The following is a 20270-nucleotide window of genomic DNA, read 5'->3' on the forward strand; positions in this document are numbered from 1 at the left end:
GCAGCTTGAACAGAGATGCCCAGACTTCCCTTTCCCTGGCCACTTCTACTAGCTCTTCTGGGGGAATCCTGAGGCGTTCCCAGGTCAGCCAAAAGACATAGTCCTTCCAGCGTGTCCTGGGTCTTCCCTGGGGCCTTCTCCCAGTTGGACGTGCCCAGAACACCTCACCAGGGAGGCTTCCAGGAGGCATCCTGATCAGATGCCTGAGCCACCTCATCTGACTCCCCTAGATGCGGAGGAGCAGTGGCTCTACTCTGAGCTACTCCTGGATGACCGAGCTTCTCACCCTATCTTTTCTCTTTTTATTGAGAAGTTCTGGTGATAAAGCAGGTCAGGCGCTGGATGGGCAAATCAGATTCCACATTTCAGGATGCTGACTGTGAAATGTTCTTGTCAAGCTGTGCTAACATCAATGAGTTTGTGGAGGTAACAGTGAATTTCAACAATACATCGGTGGACAACATTATCCATGCCATGAATTTTAGGTCCTTTCATTATTAAGAAACCATGGACAGATATATCTGAATAGAATGCATTGAAGACTCGGTCTGCAGCTTATAATTTGGGTCTCATGTCAGATGACATAGGTGGGTACAAAATTGTGTCTTATAATGTCAGGAAGGGGATAAAGACTGCATAGAAGTGCAACAGGGCCAGAGTGGAGTTACAATTCTGGCTTGGTGACTTTAGATGTATGAGGCATTGTGATGTCAGTTGATCCTGGTCTACCGCATGAACTAAATACCTTCTGTGTGCGCTTTGATTTTAGCATTAATCAGCTGGCCTCAGTGGTGCTGGAAGGCTTCCCTGCAATCTCCACCATTTTGGAGAGGAAACTTTGAATCAATGAGCATGATATTAGGAGAGTTCTGAGGAGAGTGAAGAACAGGAAAGAAACCAGATCAAGTGGTCTTCCAGGACAAGTGCTGAGTGAATTGCAGACCAACTCACACCATTATCTACCACTATGTTCAATGACTCCTGTGCCTTGTGTACTGTCCTGTCTTGTTTAAAAAAAAAAAATCATTATCCCTGTATCTAAGTCCAGCAATCCCTCTTGATCCAATGATTGTCATCCAGTATCTCTGACATCTGTAGTGAAGAAGCGTTTTGAAAGGCCTGTTAAAGACTACTGTATATTTGTGCATCACTATCCAACACTTTAGATCCTCTACAGTTTGCTTATCACTTGAATCAGGCAACTACTGATGCCATAACAGAGGTACAATAAATCACCTAGACAGCAGGTGTGAGAACTATGTGAGACTGCTGCTCATAGATTATAGCTTAGTGTTCAACAACAGAGTGCCCTATATTCTGATTGCTACACTCCACAGCCTGGAACTTGGCACTTCCATCTGCTTCTGGATATTGTATTTTCTCACTGGAAGACCACAGGTGGTGAAGGTGGGCAGAATCATTTTAACACCCTCATTCTCAAAAGATGTGCACCTCAGGGGCGTGTCCTTTATCCTTTGCTGTGCACCATCTACACTTATGACTGCACAGCTATACAGCTCTAACTCCACTGTGAAGTTTCATAGGAAAGGACAGCAGCTATTAGTGCCTTGAGCATGGGAAATATAATATATAAAAGTTATTATTATATTATTATTATTACCTGTATGAAGTGGTCAACATTGTTCAGGGGCAGCAGCCCAGTCATTTAGACCTGAATATCAGCAAGGCAAAGGTGATGGTCATGGATGGTTTGAAAGAGGAATTACACCCCCTCATCACCAACAGTGCACCTGTAGAGAGAGTAAACAATTTTAAGTACCTCAGGTTTCATATTGCCGATGACTTGACTTGGACTATACTGTACGTACAGATTCTGTTATCAGTAAAGCCAGAGACTTTACCACCTTAGGCTGTTGAAGAAGTTTAAACCTCCCCATATTCTAAAGACTTTTACTCTGGAACCATTGAGAGCACCTTCACTGAGTGCATCAGTACCTGTTATGGGACCTACACTATCCAGGTATGAAAATCTCTACAGAGGGTTACAGGTCTAACTGAGAGCATCATTAGGACTACACTTCCCATTCTATATGATATCTTCATCAGGCAGTGCTTGGTCAAGTCCCTCAGGATATTCAGGGACTCCAGTCATCTGAATAATAATCTGTTTAAGCTGCTGAAGTCAGGCAGATGACTCTGCAGCCTAAAAATCTTGGACTCAAAGATGCTGTAGGTGCTTCTGGCCATATGCCATCAGATTGTTAAACAAACATCATTATTAGATTTTTGTATTGCTATTGTTGTAATAGATTATTCTACTATTACTATGTTGTATTTTACTATTGCTATATTGTATTCTGGTATTGTGTTAGTATTAACTTATTCTTTTCTTTAGGCTCAGTCTTGGATCTATTAAAAAAAGAGAGAATTCAATGCATCTTATACTCATATGATTTTGCATGTGACAAATAAAAACCTTGAACCTTGAATTGATGCCACTGAGGCACCCACATAGCATGTCAATACCTGATATGCAATCTTCATAAAGAGTAGGGTGTCATTCCTATTCCAGTGAAACATAAGGTCATGTTTGTAAATCAGTCATCAGTGGCAACATGTAGATATTGAACAGAACTGAAATAAACCATGGATCATTTAAGGTTCTACCATGGTTCTCATGGTATCTGTGACCAAAATTTTTAATGTCTTGTGTTGTTTTTATTGTATCACTTAGTTTGTACATTTGATTCAATAAATGTTTTCACAATGTTGAATATCACAGGGCACACACATTTGCTCACACTTACACTGGGTCAATTTAAAGTCCCTAATTAAACTACAGTATTCTGCACATCTTTGGTGTATGGAATGAAACCAAAATGCCCAGAAGAAAATCCATACAAACACAGGGAGAACAACAGGCAGTGATTGGGCACAAGATCGGAACCAAACACTCATTAGCCATTAGGAAGTCACACTGTCTACTGTACCATCATACTGCTCACAACTCAATTCTAATGTATTATATAAATATTTTAAGTGGAGACCACAGATGTCAGGAAATGAAAACACTAGTGATTCCAGAGAAAATACATCTCAGGGAGCCCATTAATTAGAAAAAGGCAATTGATGGATTTGCTCCTTCTTGAACATTCTGTGATTCATGGAATGTAGTCTATTGTTTATGATTTTAGTAGAAGAATTTTCTATTAGGTATTTCTATTAATCTATATAAATAAAACCGTTATAGCCCCTGTCTGTTTTTTCAATTTTTTGTTTGACGTTATTTATCCATTTTACACTCTAAGGACATCATTTCATCCATCAAATCACATCTTGTCTGTTTGTTTTTTTGGTCAATCATACAAAATGGCTCAACTGATTTTCAGAAAATTTTGTATATAGGCTGCTGCTGGTCCAATATAAAATATAGGCATTTAAAAAATTTAATTGGAGAGGGGGTTGTAATGGGTAAGTGGACTGAAAAACTGTGTATTATTTTAAAATGGTTGAGTTAATCTCAGTGAAATTTTACTTATACAATAAAATTGAACCAACTTAAAATCCAAGCTACACAGCAATTAAGAAATTTCATTAGGAAGGGTAAAGGCACAGGACAAAAATGCATAACTACAAAATGGCTGAGACAAAATTCTTGAAATTTTGCATGCATATTACAGCTTAGAATCTAGACGTTTAGGTACAGACACCTGTCTCACAGACGTAGGGGGCACAAAACCAAAGCCAAAAGGATTCAGCTGATGGAAGAAAATTTGGCATATTTTTAAGTTTGACTGTACTTTCATTGAAGGATACAATCTATGTCAGTGGTTCTACACAAACATTATCATGTGATAAGGTCGGGGACCAACAGACAAATCACTCACCACTCAAAATCCGCTTTGTTTTCTTTCACTAAATGTTGTATTTACATTATTGTTTATGCAACTTAAAAACAGCCTTCATGAATTTCATTGGGATATCATAATGGGAGGTCCAAAACCACAAAAAGCAGACATAACTTTAAAACATTTGAGTGGCTGCTAATGAAATTTTGCATGTATATCACATTCAACCAAACTTAACATATGGAGTTTATGGAGTTTCAAAAGTTTCATCATGAATAGGTGTTCAATAGTAGGAGCAACACAAAGTTAAAAATCAATTCAGTAAATGAATGGAAAGAAATCATGTTCATGGTTTCAGCCAAGTAATACATTACAACATGTATAGAATCCAATATAGACAAAAAGAACAAATTCTCAACTCATGAGAGCAGAATCATTGATAGCAGAAAGGAAGTGTAGAAGATGGATGGAAAAATGGCATTTTGCCAGCAATGATAAAGGGGTCAACATAATGAAAAAATTGGTCCACATAAATATTTACTATCTTACCATAACCTATCATACAAATGTACCCGGCCAATGCCAGATACTTCACTAATTTGCTATACAATAAATCATCCTCGTCCTAAATTTTTAAAAATAACGGTTCTTTAATAGCATTTTATGGTTCTTTACCTGGTTGTGTGGTTCCTCATAGATCCATTGCTTGACAAAGCACCATTTAATTCTAGGACTTTTTTTTTGCATATAAAGGTGGTTCTTTGTGCTTTGAAATGTAGGCAAAACCTGAAATTCTCAATGTATGGTAGGCCGTCTAGCAGAAAATTAACAGGTTAAGTTAACAATAATAATAATTCATATAGCGCTTTTCTCAGTACTCAAAGCGCTATCCACACAGGGAGGAACCGGAAAGCGAACCCACAATCTTCCACAGTCTCCTTACTACCACTGCGCCACCTGTGAGGACAGTTAACCTGGACGTGGGCTGTGTTATTGTGTGCAGCAAGAGTCCTTTTAAAATTAAGATCCATTGGGATTTCACAGATCTGTTACAATCGATTCATGGTTATTTAGTCTATAGAGCCTGTTACAGATCTAAAGGTTTTTTTCTGGAACATTCATGTGGATGGGTCTTTTAGGAACTAAAAATGGTTTCCCTGTGACATAGCTCTCTAGAAACGCCCCGGCCCCTTTATTTTTATGAGTGTACCGACTGCCATACACGCACCATTGTTAATTAGGATTCTCTCTTTTTCTTAAAGATTGAACTATGAATCAGTTTAAACTGAAAGGACTTTTATATGATGTCTCAGGAAGTAAATCATGATCCACTATTTCATATGCCAATCAGTTAGACAGTTTAATACAACTTTCCATTCATGAGCATTCTAAAATTGTTTAATCCAGATTTGGGGATTTAAGTAGTCACAACCAATTTTGGCCACACCAATTTTATGTCAGGTAAGAACTTGAACATGAGGACAATACTGCATATGTTAATCAAAGTCTCCTTAGGGTTTTCAGTCTTTTGTTAATATCTGGAATGATATTGACACAAATTTGCATAAACACTGTTGTCACATTTCACATTCAGGGTATCTGTGGGTCTGATGGCCTGCAATCTTTTTTTTGCAAGTTAAATCTGCCATTGTTAGGTAAATGCAAATGACTTAAAGAAAGCTACTCAAAAATATGCAGATATGCCATTTGTACTTCTGAGGAAGAACAAACAATGATGAATTTCTGCTAGTGGCCTGAGCAAGAGATGGAGTTTAAATGCTTTTGATGAGCATCTTGAGTTGTTTGGCAGGCTTTTGATGTTCTATTTCCATTTACTGCGCCTTCAGTCTCTATTGTTGGAAAATATAAATACAGATTAGAGGATCAAAGAGTATGCTGATCAAGGTAGCAATGTAACAAATAAACCATTATAGCTTTGCTTAAACAGTTCATTCAGACCCACACTAATCTAATGGAAAATCCTGTTAGTAGCATCTGTTAAGCATTGTCTATGTGAGTTTTTCTCTGGGTACTCTAGTTCTTCTTCCACATCCAAGAGACATGTAGATTAGGGCGATTGGGTTCTCCATGATGGCTCTGTTTGGGTGTAAGTGTAAGTGTGTGCTGTGATGGACAGGCAAATCGTGCAGTGTTAATTGCTGCCAAAATTGTCTTTGGCACTTTGTGAGCCTGCATTGGATAAGCCGGTTATAAGATTGATTAATGAGTAAATTACATATGTTGCCACTGCTAGGCCCTGTGATCAATTGACACCCTATCAAAGGCTATTTATTTACAAAGTACTAGGATAAAAAAGATGTTGAACTAGGGGAAACCTAGAGAAAGAAGAAACTCTGGTGGCTGGCCACTGTTGTCCTGAAGTGTAAACTGGTCATCGAAACGAGGTATAAGGACAATCTACCCTCAGATGATCTGACTCTCACTGGTATTTTTTTTCATCTGTTGATCTCACACACAGTGGAGGGAACGCTGGTGCATTCATGTTGCTACTGCTCTTCCCTGTTAACAACACTTTTCGTTAAAATTTGTATTGAACCTTGCATGTTTTGCACTTCTTTTACTTTCCCTTACTGTATGTATAGTTCATGGATGCAATTGTTTACTTTTTAACTGAATTTTGGAATTATTTGTATTTGTTTTTTTTGTGGTTCAGTGGGCGAAACTTTCTTTTGATTTCCTGCTCCTGCATGATACTTGATTTCTGAACATCTCTCTTTGAATTGCTGAAATCTAAGAACTGGGAGTGTTCTGTCTTCTTAATTAAATAGGATATATTGGATTGCTGCTGATGCTTCTATACGTGTTTCAACTGGAGAAATGATCTGATGTTCATACCCACCGGGCTTGTGGCACTAAGGTGATTACGCATGTAATTCCCACGGTTATATGTATATGGTTATATGTTAGAACCTCTGAATTGTGGTAATTATCTTCATGCACATCTTATAATATCTCCTACTTTTTAAATGGATAAATCCTCCAGTGGCATCAGTCTATGCTTCTACTGGATTTTTTGCTGTATTGCTATTGTCACTCATTTGTACCACCCTATCCCATCTGTCTCATCTTCTCTGCTGTACTGTGATGCTTAAGTGTTCTCTACTGTTGTCAGATACAATATTGGCTTTCTACTATGCTAAAATATTCTCATGATAAACTCCTGCATATTAAACAGTTTGTCCAGAACAAATGGTCAGACTGGAATGTCCTTATAGACACTGGCATTGTGCAGTGCCCAAAATATGTACGTAACAGGTCGGGTTGCTGCCACTTTCGGGCTGTGAATGGAAAGTTCATTGGCAGCATTTGCTCTGGAATAGAGCATCCTACTCATGGCTATGGAAATAAGAGTGTCAGTGCCAAATTTGCATTATGCTAAAATAAACGGTTATGGATCTGTACACAACAAACTCTCATTATCTAATATTGTATTGTTTAACACAAGATCTCTTAATGGCAAAACATTGGTGCTATCAGAATTCATTATAGACTTCAAGCTTTATATGCTACGCTTAACAGAATCTTGGCAAACAACAAATGAATTTACATTTCTTATGGAGACGACACCATCTGGATATATTTATTTCACAGAGGTTCTCAGATCAAGACAAGGAGTGAGGGTTCACTGTAATTATTAGATTTGAGTTAAACATCAAAAGAATCACTATTGATGGTTCATTCTCTTTCGAGTGTCTGGCTCTTAAACTAATAACGAAATTTTGTCCTATCTTACTTGTTGTTCTCTATCACCCCCAACATACAATGAGTCTTTCTTATCTGATTTGACTGAATTATTAACCCAATTCTTGAGCGTGTTGTGGCCTCCCAACTCACCAATTACTTAACTTCTAATAAACTGATGGAACCCTTTCAGACTGGTTTCAGAGCACAGCACAGCTGTAAAACTGCTCCGCTTCAGGTAACTAATGATTTGCTTATGTCAGCAGACTCTGGACAAACCAGGATATTATTGCTGTTAGACCTCAGCGCAGCATATGACACTGTCAGACATGACATTCTACTGTCCAGAATGAAGAACATTTTGGGTATCTCTGGCACTGCCCTCTGATGGTTTAAGTCTTATTTGACTGAAAGAGAAGAGTTTGTGAGTGTTGGCAACAGTAGATTAGCACCAGTCACACAAGGTGTTCCTTAAGGCTCTGTCCTCTGCTCTTCTGTATCTATATGCTTCCTCTTGGCCATATTATTCATAACTTTGGACACTGGATTATCATTTTTATGCAGTTGATACTAAACTATATTTCAGTGTTAAAATCAAAACGTCATCAGGGCTCTTTTAGCTCATAGCTTGCCTCAGTAAATTTAAAATCTGGATGGAGCATGACTCTTTAAAATTAAACTCCAACAAACTGAACTCCTGCAAATTGGTTGTAGAAAGCAGCCCAGACACAGGAAGGTAGGCATGATTTTATCACCCAACACATGTTTATTTACAGCTATTTACAATATTGAAGTACACACAAACCCAGTGCCGCAGCACCAATCACCCCCAAGTCCAAGTTTCTTCACAATGCCTTTCTCTGTCTTCTGACCACCTCCACTCCTCTCCTCCGAGCTCCATCCTCTTCCACCTGACTCCAGCCATCAAATGGAGGGAGACAGCCCGTTTTATACACACCTGGATGTGCTCCAGGTGCATCCCGATTAGCTTCCGCCGGCACTCCCAAGTGTGGCAGAAGTACTGGTTGCGCACCTGGAAGCACTCCAGGTGTCCCTGGTCTTTGTCCCCCCAGCACTTCTGGGTGCTGAGGGCCAGGGATCCTTAGGCATTGGGGTGCCCCCTGGCGCTGACCACGGGCCCCTATAGGGTTGAGCTTCTAAGCTCTGTTCCCGTGGTCCCCAAAGCCACCAGGGTGGTCACCCCCTCATGGTCTGGAGGAGGCATAAGCCCTCCTCCGGTCCACCTGGGTGTCCTGGCTGGGTACCACCCCCAGCCACTCGCCACATGGTACTAAAACACAACATAAGAAAATGATCTCCTTTTCAATTACATTTGTCATCAGACCTTCTGCTAATGCAAGGAATCTTGATGTCATTTTTGATTCCTCTCTTTCTTATTCCGCTCACATAAACCACATTAAGAAACTTTCCCACTTTCACCTCCATAACATATCCCATGTTTGCTAATTCCTCTCCATTTCTAATGCTGAGAAACTTGTCCATGCTTTTATCACATCCCATATCAATTATTGTAACTCCTTACTGGTATGGGTCCTTTCAAATACTATATCACAGCTCCAGTTGATTCAAAACACTGCTGCAAGAGTCCTAAAATAGACCAGCAATAGCAAACACATAACACCCATCCTGCTTCACCTCCACTGGCTCTCTGTGACTTACAGAGTTGAATATAAAATTCTAATATTAGTCTACAAAGCTTTACATGTCCTTGCACCAGACTACATCAGTGACCTTCTCCATCACTATGCTCCTGTTTGCCCCCACTAAGGTCCTCTGATTCTGGCAATCTTGCTATGCTTTACATTAACCTGCACTCTATGGGTGACAAAGCTTTCAGCTGTATAGTGCCCAGACTTTGGAATGACCTCCCTAAATTAATTAGATCAACTGACTCTATTCATTCTTTTAAAAAACCACATAAAACTTACCTGTTCAGGAAGGCTTTAACTTAACCTGTCTTTCTGCCCCTTCTTTTAGTTCACCTCTATGTCCAGATGCTAGGGATAATTTCTGTGTGTTATATCACATGTTTTGTTATTTGTTCTGGCTTTTCTTCTAGGATTGAATTTAGTAGTTTACTCTGGTTTATTGTGTTTTATTCTGTTTAATGCCTTGTATAGCCTGTATTTATCTGTTTTAGCGTTCTATGCAGAAGATATTTGTTTACAATATTACATGTACCCTGCTGATACTTCTGAGGCTCTGTGAAGTGCCTTGAGCGTGGGAAAGGTACTATATGAATAAAATGCATGTAAATGACACGGGGGGTCAGTGGAATGGTGAGGATTCAAGGAGTAGAGCTGGTGGATGAGTTTAAATACTTGGGATCAACAGTACAGAGTAATGGGGATTGTGGAAGAGAGGTGAAAAAGAGAGTGCAGGCAGAATAGAATGGGTGGAGAAGAGTGTCAGGAGTAATTTGTGACAGACAGATATCAGCAAGAGTGAAAGGGAAGGTCTACAGGACGATAGTGAGACCAGCTATGTTATATGGGTTGGAGACGGTGGCACTGATCAGAAAGCAGGAGACAGAGCTGGAGGTAGCAGACTTAAAGATGCTAAGATTTGTACTGGGTGTGACGAGGATGGATAGGATTAGAAATGAGTACATTAGAGGGTCAGCTCAAGTTGGAGGGTTGGAAGACAAAGTCAGAGAGGCGAGATTGTGTTTGTTTGGACATGTCCAGAGGAGAGATGCTGAGTATATTGGGAGAAGGATGTTAAGGATAAAGCTGTCAGGTAAGAGGAAAAGAGGAAGGCCTAAGAGAAGGTTTATGGATGTGGTGAGAGAGGACATACAGGTGCTGGGTGTCACACAGCAAGATGCTTTGGAAAGAAAGATTTGGAAGAAGATGATCTGCTGTGGCGACTCCTAACAGGAGCAGCCGAAAGAAGAAGAGGAAGATTATTATTATTATTATTATTATTATTATTATTATTAAACTTTACCTGGGTGAGAAGCCTAGGTCACTGGTGTGGAATTGTAGCATGAAATATTAAATGTCCCGCAAGTCACCTTTGCTAATCTCAGCTGGTATTGTAGGATAACAGAATGCCAGGTAAAGCCATCTGATACTGATTCTCATCAAATCCCAGATAAGGTGTTGGTTCATATGGATAGCAGGATGGTGACCATGAAAATTAGAACCTGTTAAGAGAGCTGAATCCATCAGCTCTGAAAATGGATGGTGCCTGTCAATCTGTCACCATCAGTGGTGGGCTCAAAGGTTGGATAGCGCTTTGAGTACTGAGAAAATCGCTATATAAATGTAAAGAATTATTATTATTTATTATTAAAGTCTTGAGGAGCAGGAAGGAAGGCCATCAGTGGTGGGTGCTAAAGCCCATGGCAAAGACCTAGGTGGAGCTTCTGTGGCTTCTGATCTTAGTAGTCAAAGCAAATGTTCAAAAGAATTCTTTGAATGCTCAAGTGGAGCAAGACTACAAGTGAACAGCAATTGAACATGGGTCAGTTGGTCAGTCCTAAGAGTGGATACCTTCCTTCCTGAATGCACTGGTAATTCTTATTTTCCTTTTCCTTTAGTAAAAATAGCTACTCTCCAGTTAGTGTATCAACCTTGCTGTGTGATTTTGCTTTGGAAAAACAGCATTTGAATTCAATCCAATATCTTGCAGTACTATAGAATGATAGTGAATCTTCATCATGTGAAAATTTTAAATTAGGATAGCTTTAACACTCAAAATGTATATCTATAAGAAACATTTTATATATTTTTACACTTTGGAATCAGGACAGATGGACATATAACGAATAACAGGTAGCAGGGAATGAGTCAAATGAAGCAGCAACATTAACAAGATTCTAGTCTTGTCCCAGAACTTCTTTTAATGGTGCAGTTATAATAGACTTACAAGAGTATGTTTTATAATGTAGAACTGTTATTTTAAACTCTTTGTAAGTTCTAAGTTCCTTGACAGTCTTAACTAACTTAAGACAAGTTTAGGCAATAGATTCAAGTGCATCTTTTCTAACTTTATGGCTCAGTATTATGCCTAACAGTGAACACAGGCATTTGTACACAGGAGAACAAGTAAAAGATGGATTAGGAGATGAGAGAAAAAAGGACAATGAAACAGAGCAAGGGCTGTTAGCAAGAGACTGCCGATCTGAATGTCTTGCCAAAAATTAATCAAAAACTCAAAGTGAAAATCATAAAGAAAATGAATAAAAAGTCGATACATAAAACCTGGAACAAAATAAGAGCAAAGTGAGTTGATTTTATTTTTATTTCAGTGCTTGGATAACCTGGCTACCGCACAGCCAGGTTTTATTGGTGTGTTTCACCAAAGTAACATGCTCACAGCTGACCTGCAACAGAAAGCAAAACAAATTCACCTGAGAATGCAAAAATAATGTCTGTTCTAGAAATAAAATAACCCAGAGAGATATACAAATCCTGCGATGGGTTGGCACCCTGCCCAGGATTGTTCCCTGCCTTGTGCCCTGTGTTGGCTGGGATTGGCTCCAGCAGACCCCCGTGACCCTGTGTTCGGATTCAGCGGGTTGGACAATGGATGGATGGATGGATGGATATACAAATCATGAGAGTCAGGTACAAGTGCATAAAAGGTATACTGTACTTGTAGGTGCAAATGGTGCATATATGAAACGCTGCTTGCTTCCCCACTTCCATCTGCTGGTGAATGAATTCTCTACCAGCTCCCTTACCGTCATCAGTGTTTTTTTAAGCTTGTACTCTGTTATCTGTTAATTATATATTAAACATATATTCATTAACTCTTAGCTATTAATATTACCTAGGATTTCATCAGACAATTCCAAATACTTACCAGTAACATTGATAATTTTCCTGTTAGTCTGGTAGTAGTAGTCAGATAGCTTTCTAAAATGGTTTAATATTAAACAACTTTCTTATACTGTGTAATTTTATCAGTTCATGCACATTAAACTTTTTAGTTCTTTTTTAAGATTTTATGTTAAAACGTCACGTGTTATCATTAAACTATATTATGCAAATAGTAGCTAAATTTTACTTTATAAATTCCTGTTTTGAGGGGACCTGGTTTATCTAAAACTTATTTCTAAAAGAGGAAAATGTATGTGGGTAGTCATGATCTGAACGTGCTTCCAGTGGCACTGGAAACCTTAAAGAAACAAACAATCAAAGGCATGGGGGGCTTGGAGTCAGAATAATGAATGAGCATGAGATGGGCATAGAGGAGCCAACAAGTGAGACAGAGAAAGAAAGAATGTTTAGGAGGTGAGAAGGGAGCATTAGAGTAGGCCTAGAGGATCAGAAGATTTATTATTTTTATTGTTACTTTGTGTTCTCCTTTACCTCCTCTATTTGTACATATCATTTATTTAATAAATTTGTCTTTGTTCTGCCCTCTCATTATCTATTTTGCCTCTTTCTGGGTTTGAGGAAAGCTTTGTAATATCCTTTTTGATCCACAGAATGAGTACACTTGAACTCAGTCTCCTTGGGCCAGTGAGTGAGCATACCACGCGCTAAGCAAAAAATTAAGCTGTTCAGAATTCATTGTAGGGTTTACCCTCTGCCCACTGAAAACAACAACAACAACAACAATTATTTCTATAGCACCTTTTCATACAACAATGTACTTCAAAGTGCTTTACAAGATGACAAAGAGAAAGTTACAAGAAAAGAAAAACAATTAAGATAAGGAAATAATATCAAAGAATAAGTAACAACAAAATAAGGTAAGGTCTAATGGCTGGGACAATAGAAAAAAACAGAAAAAAAATTCCTGTTAGGCTGAAGAAAAAACAAAATCTGCAGGGGTTCCAAAGCTAAAAGATCACCCAGCCCCCATGGGGCAAAGTTATGAGTTGTAGTGTATTATCGTGGCGCTTATACTAACTGCTTTGTAAGTATTTAATTGTTTTTGAAATATATACAGCCAAACATTTTGAAACAACTATTGTGGAAAATGTCTTACTTAATGTTTTGAAATATGTGTGTGAAAAGAATTGTGTTAGAAAAGTGTTAAAGCTTTTTCTTTGACTTTCATGTTAACTTAAAACAAACAGCTGTCAGAGATGTTTGTTTCGCTTTTTAAATGAAGTGACTTTAAAGAGTAGGCATCAAGTATATCACTCAAATGATTTTTGCATTCTGCAGCCCCAGGCTTGCTAAAATGCCAGTGGGCCAAACGCCTAGAATAGTTCAAGGTGCAAGCAACTGAAGGCTTCACTGAGCAACACCAAAATTGGTAACCCTACTCTGCCAATGTTCTAACTGCAACAAGTCTTTACCTTTTTTGTAATATAAGCTTGTGAAAAGGACTTTGAAATGAACTTTGCTATGAATGGTGTTATAAAACCTATAAAGATTAATGGAGTCTGTCATAATTGATTTATACTGTGCTCATATCTACTTTCTACAAATCCTGCAGTCACATTAACCACAATCTGATATTTTTATACTGGTTGTTCTCAAACTTGTGAAAACATGTGGCTGTAAGCTTTTGCTCCAACTAGCTTCTGCTTTCAGTTGAACTCCTAGCCTAACTGAGCAAGGTTTGGTGTCATTGTAAAAATAACTAAACTAGGTTTTGTACATTTTTTGGAATGTACCAAATATTTATATATGTTACATTAAGATACTTTGGTGAGTGTTTAACTTGGTTTTTAAGATTAACATCATCGTCATGCTTTACCATGTGTTCTGTTAATTTAATCCATGATTTTCCAATGAGCACATTAGTGCGTCTGATGCTGAAGTAGCTGCAGCCTTTCAGCATCCAGTGTCACTTGCCTAGTTGTCTGCTCTGCTTGTTATTTATTGTCATTAATAGTAAGGGGAGAAACTACAAAGTAAAAACACCAATTAATAGAAAAACAACCAAAGAGACTAAAACATTTAAAGTAACAGCAAAAATACAAATATTCTTAAATGTCTTACAAATGTAAAAATTGCACTACCTTGCGTTTCTGAATGCAGAATTAGAAAAGATTAAAAAAAGACCAGCAAATTAAATGAGGTCAATTAGAAGTGAAATGACTCACTGATTAGTTTAGATTCAATAGTACTTTATTAATCCCCAAGATGAAATTCAAAAGTGTGAAACTTGTCAGAACAAAAACCTGCAACAATATGTGGTCCCCAGGACTGAGCATGTGAGTTATGGTTATGTATTGTACAACTCAAAAGGTTTCAAAACTATGTTTTAACTGTGCTTTATCTTCTGTTTTATCTCTGAGTGCATTCCTGTTAACAGGCTTTGGGGAAGAACCATTTTAGCAAAACTCTTATGACTTACTCTACTAAAGTTTTATTACTTAATAGGTGATCTTTGAACAAGTACAAATATAACAGGACAAAGTTCAAATGTCATTATTGCATGTTGTAACCTGATAAATCACATCTTTTAAACTTCATACAAAGAACTTTATTTCATACTGATTCTCCTACTTTAGGCTTCTTGGACTTTTCATGGATATCCTGCTTAGAAACAGATTTCAGAGAGAAATAGGAAATAGCCAGGAAATGTAGGAAAGTAATAGAAGCAGGCCAAAAAATGGTTGTCTTAGAGCAAGCAGTAGTCAGAATATCAAGAGTGACAGACAGAAGCAAAATCAAGGGCAGAAACACAAAACCTGACCTGAAGTTGAAATAACTAAGCAAACAGGTCTTTACATAACCTAGATTTATTTGAGCCTAACTAATACTAATTATTGTCATTTGTTTAATTGGGAATCCAACAGGTTGGAAGCCAGAAACTGCTCTCTCTTAGAGTGTGGAGCATGAACCTCCTCTGAGTTACCTTGAAGGGGGGAGTACAGGGATGCATCTCAACTTTCATAAACAGTTGACTGTTGACTTATGTTGCTTAATGGATTAATCGGCTCTCCGCCTCAGCCATGCAAAGATTATCACAGAATTTCAGTGACCAAACCAAAGAGAAAACAAAATGTAATTAACAGAATCAATATAGAAATATTAACAAACAAGAAATGCAAGTCTAATTTATTAACAAATGAATTATAAAGCTGCGGTGGGCTGGCACCCTGCCCGGGGTTTGTTTCCTGCCTTGCGCCCTGTGTTGGCTGGGATTGGCTCTAGCAGACCCCCGTGACCCTGTAGTTAGGATATAGTGGGTTGGATAATGGATGGATGGACAGATGAATTATAGAGGTTTTTAGAAATCTAAAACTCAGATCCATAGTAGGGGGCTGTTGAAGAATATTAAGTGTCTGTATACCATCATGATAAATCTTGTGTAAATGTGTTTCAGCGTCTCTCAACCAAATACTGGGAAAATCAGTTTTGAATATAAGTGAATGATCTGACACTGATATAATATCTAATTGTTAGTACTGCACTGTGTACAGTGGGTGAAGCAGTTGAAAATATTTTTGTAATATATTTGGTACATGGAAAAAAACTCCTTTACAGTCCTGTTTTAAATTAAAGCCATTTTACATTATGTATTCTCTTTTGCTTAACTAGTTAAACCTACTTTTTTATTTTGCAGCTATATAGAATACAGGTCAATGAGGCAAAGCTACTTTAAATTTGATAGTTGAGGTTGATTTTTATTCAGCAACAATATCTCTCTTATTCAACTATTTGTAATGTATGCCAGGCACAACTTTCAGTGATGAATCTGAACCGAAGACACTCAGCTTCCACATCTGCATCATCTGTCTATCTGAGGGGATACAAGGAAGGTGGTGAAGATAAAGAGGCTAGGTGCCACATGAGAGCACGGAGATCCTCTTCATCAGAAGAAAGTCACCATAAAGCTTCAATACCAGAGAACCGCGTGAGCACCATCCACAAACTCACAGAGTCCTTTGAGAAGAAGTTACATTTCAGGACTCGGAAAACTGTATCTTTGGTAAGTAACGTTGACTGGCTTTATGCAGAGCTCTTCCTCCCTTGTCCTGTCACTAAATGTATTATGAAGATTTTGCTCAATCTCTACTTTAGAAAAAGCAAGGTGACCTACTGCCCATGTATTTGTTTGGTGAATGTAGACAGGTTTGCAATGAAGGCTGTTTGCTTCCTGGCCCTCTCTCTCCTCTGCCTCCTATGCCATACTACTCTTCATAGTGTGATGAACTTCTTCCTCCAGATGTTGTGGAGCCTTGCTAATGAGGACATGTCCTTCTCCCTCTCCTTTTACTACTTCCTGAGGGATCTCAACAACAAATTTAGTTGACTAATCTTTACCCTCTGATGATTTGCTCCTTCTGTGTCTTTGGACACACAGCTCCTCCGCAATAAACCTCTCAGTAGCAATGCAGGTGATAATTATTATAATGGACTGGAGTTGCTGTTCTATATCACCAAGATTGTACCTTCAAGGACCCCTCAGATATCAAGTAAGGAAATAGAATTAAGACGTTTTGTGCCTTTTTATATAGGAGAGAAAAAGATTAAATCAAGCTAATGTAGATGTATGTATGTTATGTGTTGTTTGCTATTGTTTTTTGTCTGTATGTACATGCATATATCTATCTTATGTTATCCTTATGCTATGAGTAAACTATTATTTTGTTTATTGCAACAAGCGTATTTGAATCATTTGTTGAAAAAGAGTCAAGTGCTGAAGCATGAAGAGAGATAGTGAAAGATTTTTTGTGTACACTTGTACTATAAATTAAACATATCTCTTCATAGGTGTACTAGCTGGGTCATGAAGCAAAGATGTCCCATATCTTATTGTTACATCTTATGGAAGAAAACTTCAGTGTGTTTAGGTATCATTGGTCACACAAAGAATCTGAAGAAAAGGTATGAGAATGAAGACATGTGAAAATGAATTCTAGGAACATTCAGACGAAGAGTTAAACATAGATAGATTGAAAAAATGGTTTAAAGCTTTATCATAGCAGTTGGACCTTCATCTGAGCAATGTTTCCACAATAATTAAGAAATAGAGTCTGTCTCTCACCAGTATTAGAAAGGATATTATGAAAATGTATTATCTGACCAAGAAGGAGGTTTGTGATGGAAGCCATTGAAAGGCCAACAATCACCTTTTAAGATGTACAGACTTCATAGGCTGAGAAGGGAGTAAAAAATTGCATTATTCAGATACATCTTTAGCTCTTCATAAAACTGTCCTGGAAGTGGAAGTGGCAATAAATAATCCATTACTCAAAAATAATCATCTAAAGCAGGGCTATTCAATTACAAATTCAGTTGGGTCAAATTTTCAGATCAAGAAATTTAGTCAGGCCAGACATTTTCAGCGGCTGCTAAGCAGCAGGTAATAACAAATTTCAAACTAACAGAAATAAATGTATTTAAAAACAAGTAATGTTTAGTTGTTTTTTCCCTTTTAAAGTTGGTCACATCTGACAAAGGCATGTCAAAAATGTATAAAAAAACAATAAAAAGCTATAACTGAACAGAAGCTTAGGTAGTAGCAATACTTTTTTCCACTTTTGAAATAAAGAAATTAACATTTTTGTCATATCTGACCTAGGCACATTTCAAAGTGCATGAAAACAAAATAATGCACGATATTAGCAATAAGATTTGTTTCCCTTTTGAAATAAAATAAACATTTTGCTCACATCTGACCCAAGCACATCTTAAAGTGCATAAAATAAAAAAAGTGCACAGTATTAGCTATAACATTTGTTCCCCTTTTGAAATAAAATAAATATCTTGGTCATATAATAATAACAATTCTTTATATTTACATAGCGTTTTTCTCACTACTTAAAACACTATGTGCCCCACACAGGATGTGAACCCAAGATATTTTAATGGGACGCAGCAGTGCTAAGATTGCACCACTGCCTATATATATAATCCAGTTACATCACAAAGTGCATTTAACAGAATAAAAATAAAATATCAGCACTATCAGTGCGCAAACCCTTAGCAAGTGATAACAGTAAATAACACACATGAATACAACATCTACGGCATACTGAGGGAACATAGGTTAGGTGTAAATTATCATATGTGTGTTGATATTGTGACATGTCTCATTACTGCATGGGCTGTGTGGAGTGGGGTCTTGGGAGAAAGCATTTTGTGTGGGCTCAGGGCACCTCCCTAGAGAGAGCTGAGTGACAGGATCAGGGTGACAAGGGAGTGAATGGTAAAAGAGCAGGAAGAGATTGCCCTAAAAAAGAGGCTCCTTTGATAGGTTGTTATAGGTTGTGACTATTACCACCACTTGTAGACACAGAACAACACACTGCATTGTGGGCTGAATGTTGCTAGGCTATGTGGAGTATTGCATTCATGGTCTGTACCACTATAGGAATATATTATGTTGGAATTTCTGAAGGCTAGCAAAATGTGTTTTTCTTGTTTTTTTCTGCATTTCTGAAGGGACCATTGATTGGGCCACTCTGAGGTTGCTTCTGGGCCGTATGTGACCTGTGGGCCACCATTTGAGTAGGCCAACCCTAAAGGCTTGTTTGGTAGTCAGGGTGTACATGACTCAGTTCATTTTTGAGAAAGGTTTTTTGGTGCAAACACTGTCAATATCTAAAAAACACAATTCCACCAGTCAATGCAGCATCATGATGTGGGTGTGCATCAACGGAAAACTAAGCAATTTGTTAGAGATGAGTGGCCACAACAACATTAGTGACAAGGTTATCCATGAATAGTACTGAGAAAATTCCTACCGTGGCCTTATCAAAATCTGTGATTCATGGGCACATTTTCGAACCCAGTTATCTTGACAAATGTTGTGGGGAGCTGGTGTCTGTCCTTTTTAAGCACTGAACTCAAAATGGTAACTAACCCTGCCTGAGAGTGTGGGTGTGCATTATGAGTGAGCCTGTCTGTTCTCTTTTTGTATTGCAAGCTCGATAAAGCAGATTATTAATGCGAATAGATGAATTATAGACAAGAGGTGACCATACTGACTTACGTTTTGTTGTCTGATGTCTACTTTTATCGTAAATGTGTGTTAACACAGATTCTACCACAGGAAGTCAATGAATTACATCATAATTTAGATCCATCCATCCATCCAGTCCTTCTCCTACTGGAATAAGAAACTAGTTTATTGAGAAGTCCATCCATCCATTCTCTTCCGCTTATACAGGATTGGGTCGCGGGGGCAGCAGCTTGAGCAGAGACGCCCAGACTTCCCTCTCCCCGGCCACTTCTTCTAGCTCTTCCGGGGGAATCCCGAGGCGTTCCCAGGCCAGCCAGGAGACATTGTCCCTCCAGCGTGTCCTGGCTCTTCCCCGGGGTCTCCTCCCGGTTAGATGTGCCCGAAACACCTCACCAGGGAGGCGTCCAGGAGGCATCCTGATCAGATGCCCGAGCCACTTCATCTGACTCCTCTCAATGCGGAGGAGCAGTGGCTCTACTCTGAGCTCTTCCCAGATGACTGAGCTTCTCACCCTATCTTTAAGGGAAAGCCCAGACACCCTGCGGAGGAAACTCATTTCAGCCGCTTGTATTCGTGATCTCATTCTTTCGGTCACTACCCATAGCTCATGACCATAGGTGAGAGTAGGAACGTAGATCGACTGGTAAATTGACCTTTTTCACCACGACAGACCGATGCAGAGCCCGCATTACTGCGGACACCGCACCGATCCATATGTCGATCTCAGACTCCATTCTTCCCTCACTCGTGAACAAGACCCAGAGATACTTGAACTCCTCCACTTGGGGCAGGATCTTGCCCCCAATCCTGAGAGGGCACTCCACCCTTTTCCGGCTGAGGACCATGGTCTTGGATTTGGAGGTGCTGATTCCCATCCGAGCCGCTTCACACTCAGCTGCGAACCGATCC

The 20270-nt window shown here is 38.7% G+C and overlaps 1 protein-coding gene across 2 annotated transcripts in view; it reads left to right on the forward strand.

Moving 5' to 3' along the window:
• LOC114651140 (leukemia NUP98 fusion partner 1-like) overlaps positions 1 to 20270 on the forward strand; it is a 64791-nt gene that overhangs the window by 37041 nt on the left and 7480 nt on the right. For both annotated transcript variants that reach the window (XM_051927203.1, XM_051927204.1), the window contains exon 2: positions 16128 to 16382. In XM_051927203.1, the coding sequence (XP_051783163.1) occupies positions 16128 to 16382 (255 nt within the window). The remainder of the gene's footprint in view (positions 1 to 16127; positions 16383 to 20270) is intronic.

This window comes from Erpetoichthys calabaricus, chromosome 4 (genome assembly GCF_900747795.2).
Source record: "Erpetoichthys calabaricus chromosome 4, fErpCal1.3, whole genome shotgun sequence".
Taxonomy (NCBI): Eukaryota; Metazoa; Chordata; class Cladistia; order Polypteriformes; family Polypteridae; genus Erpetoichthys; species Erpetoichthys calabaricus.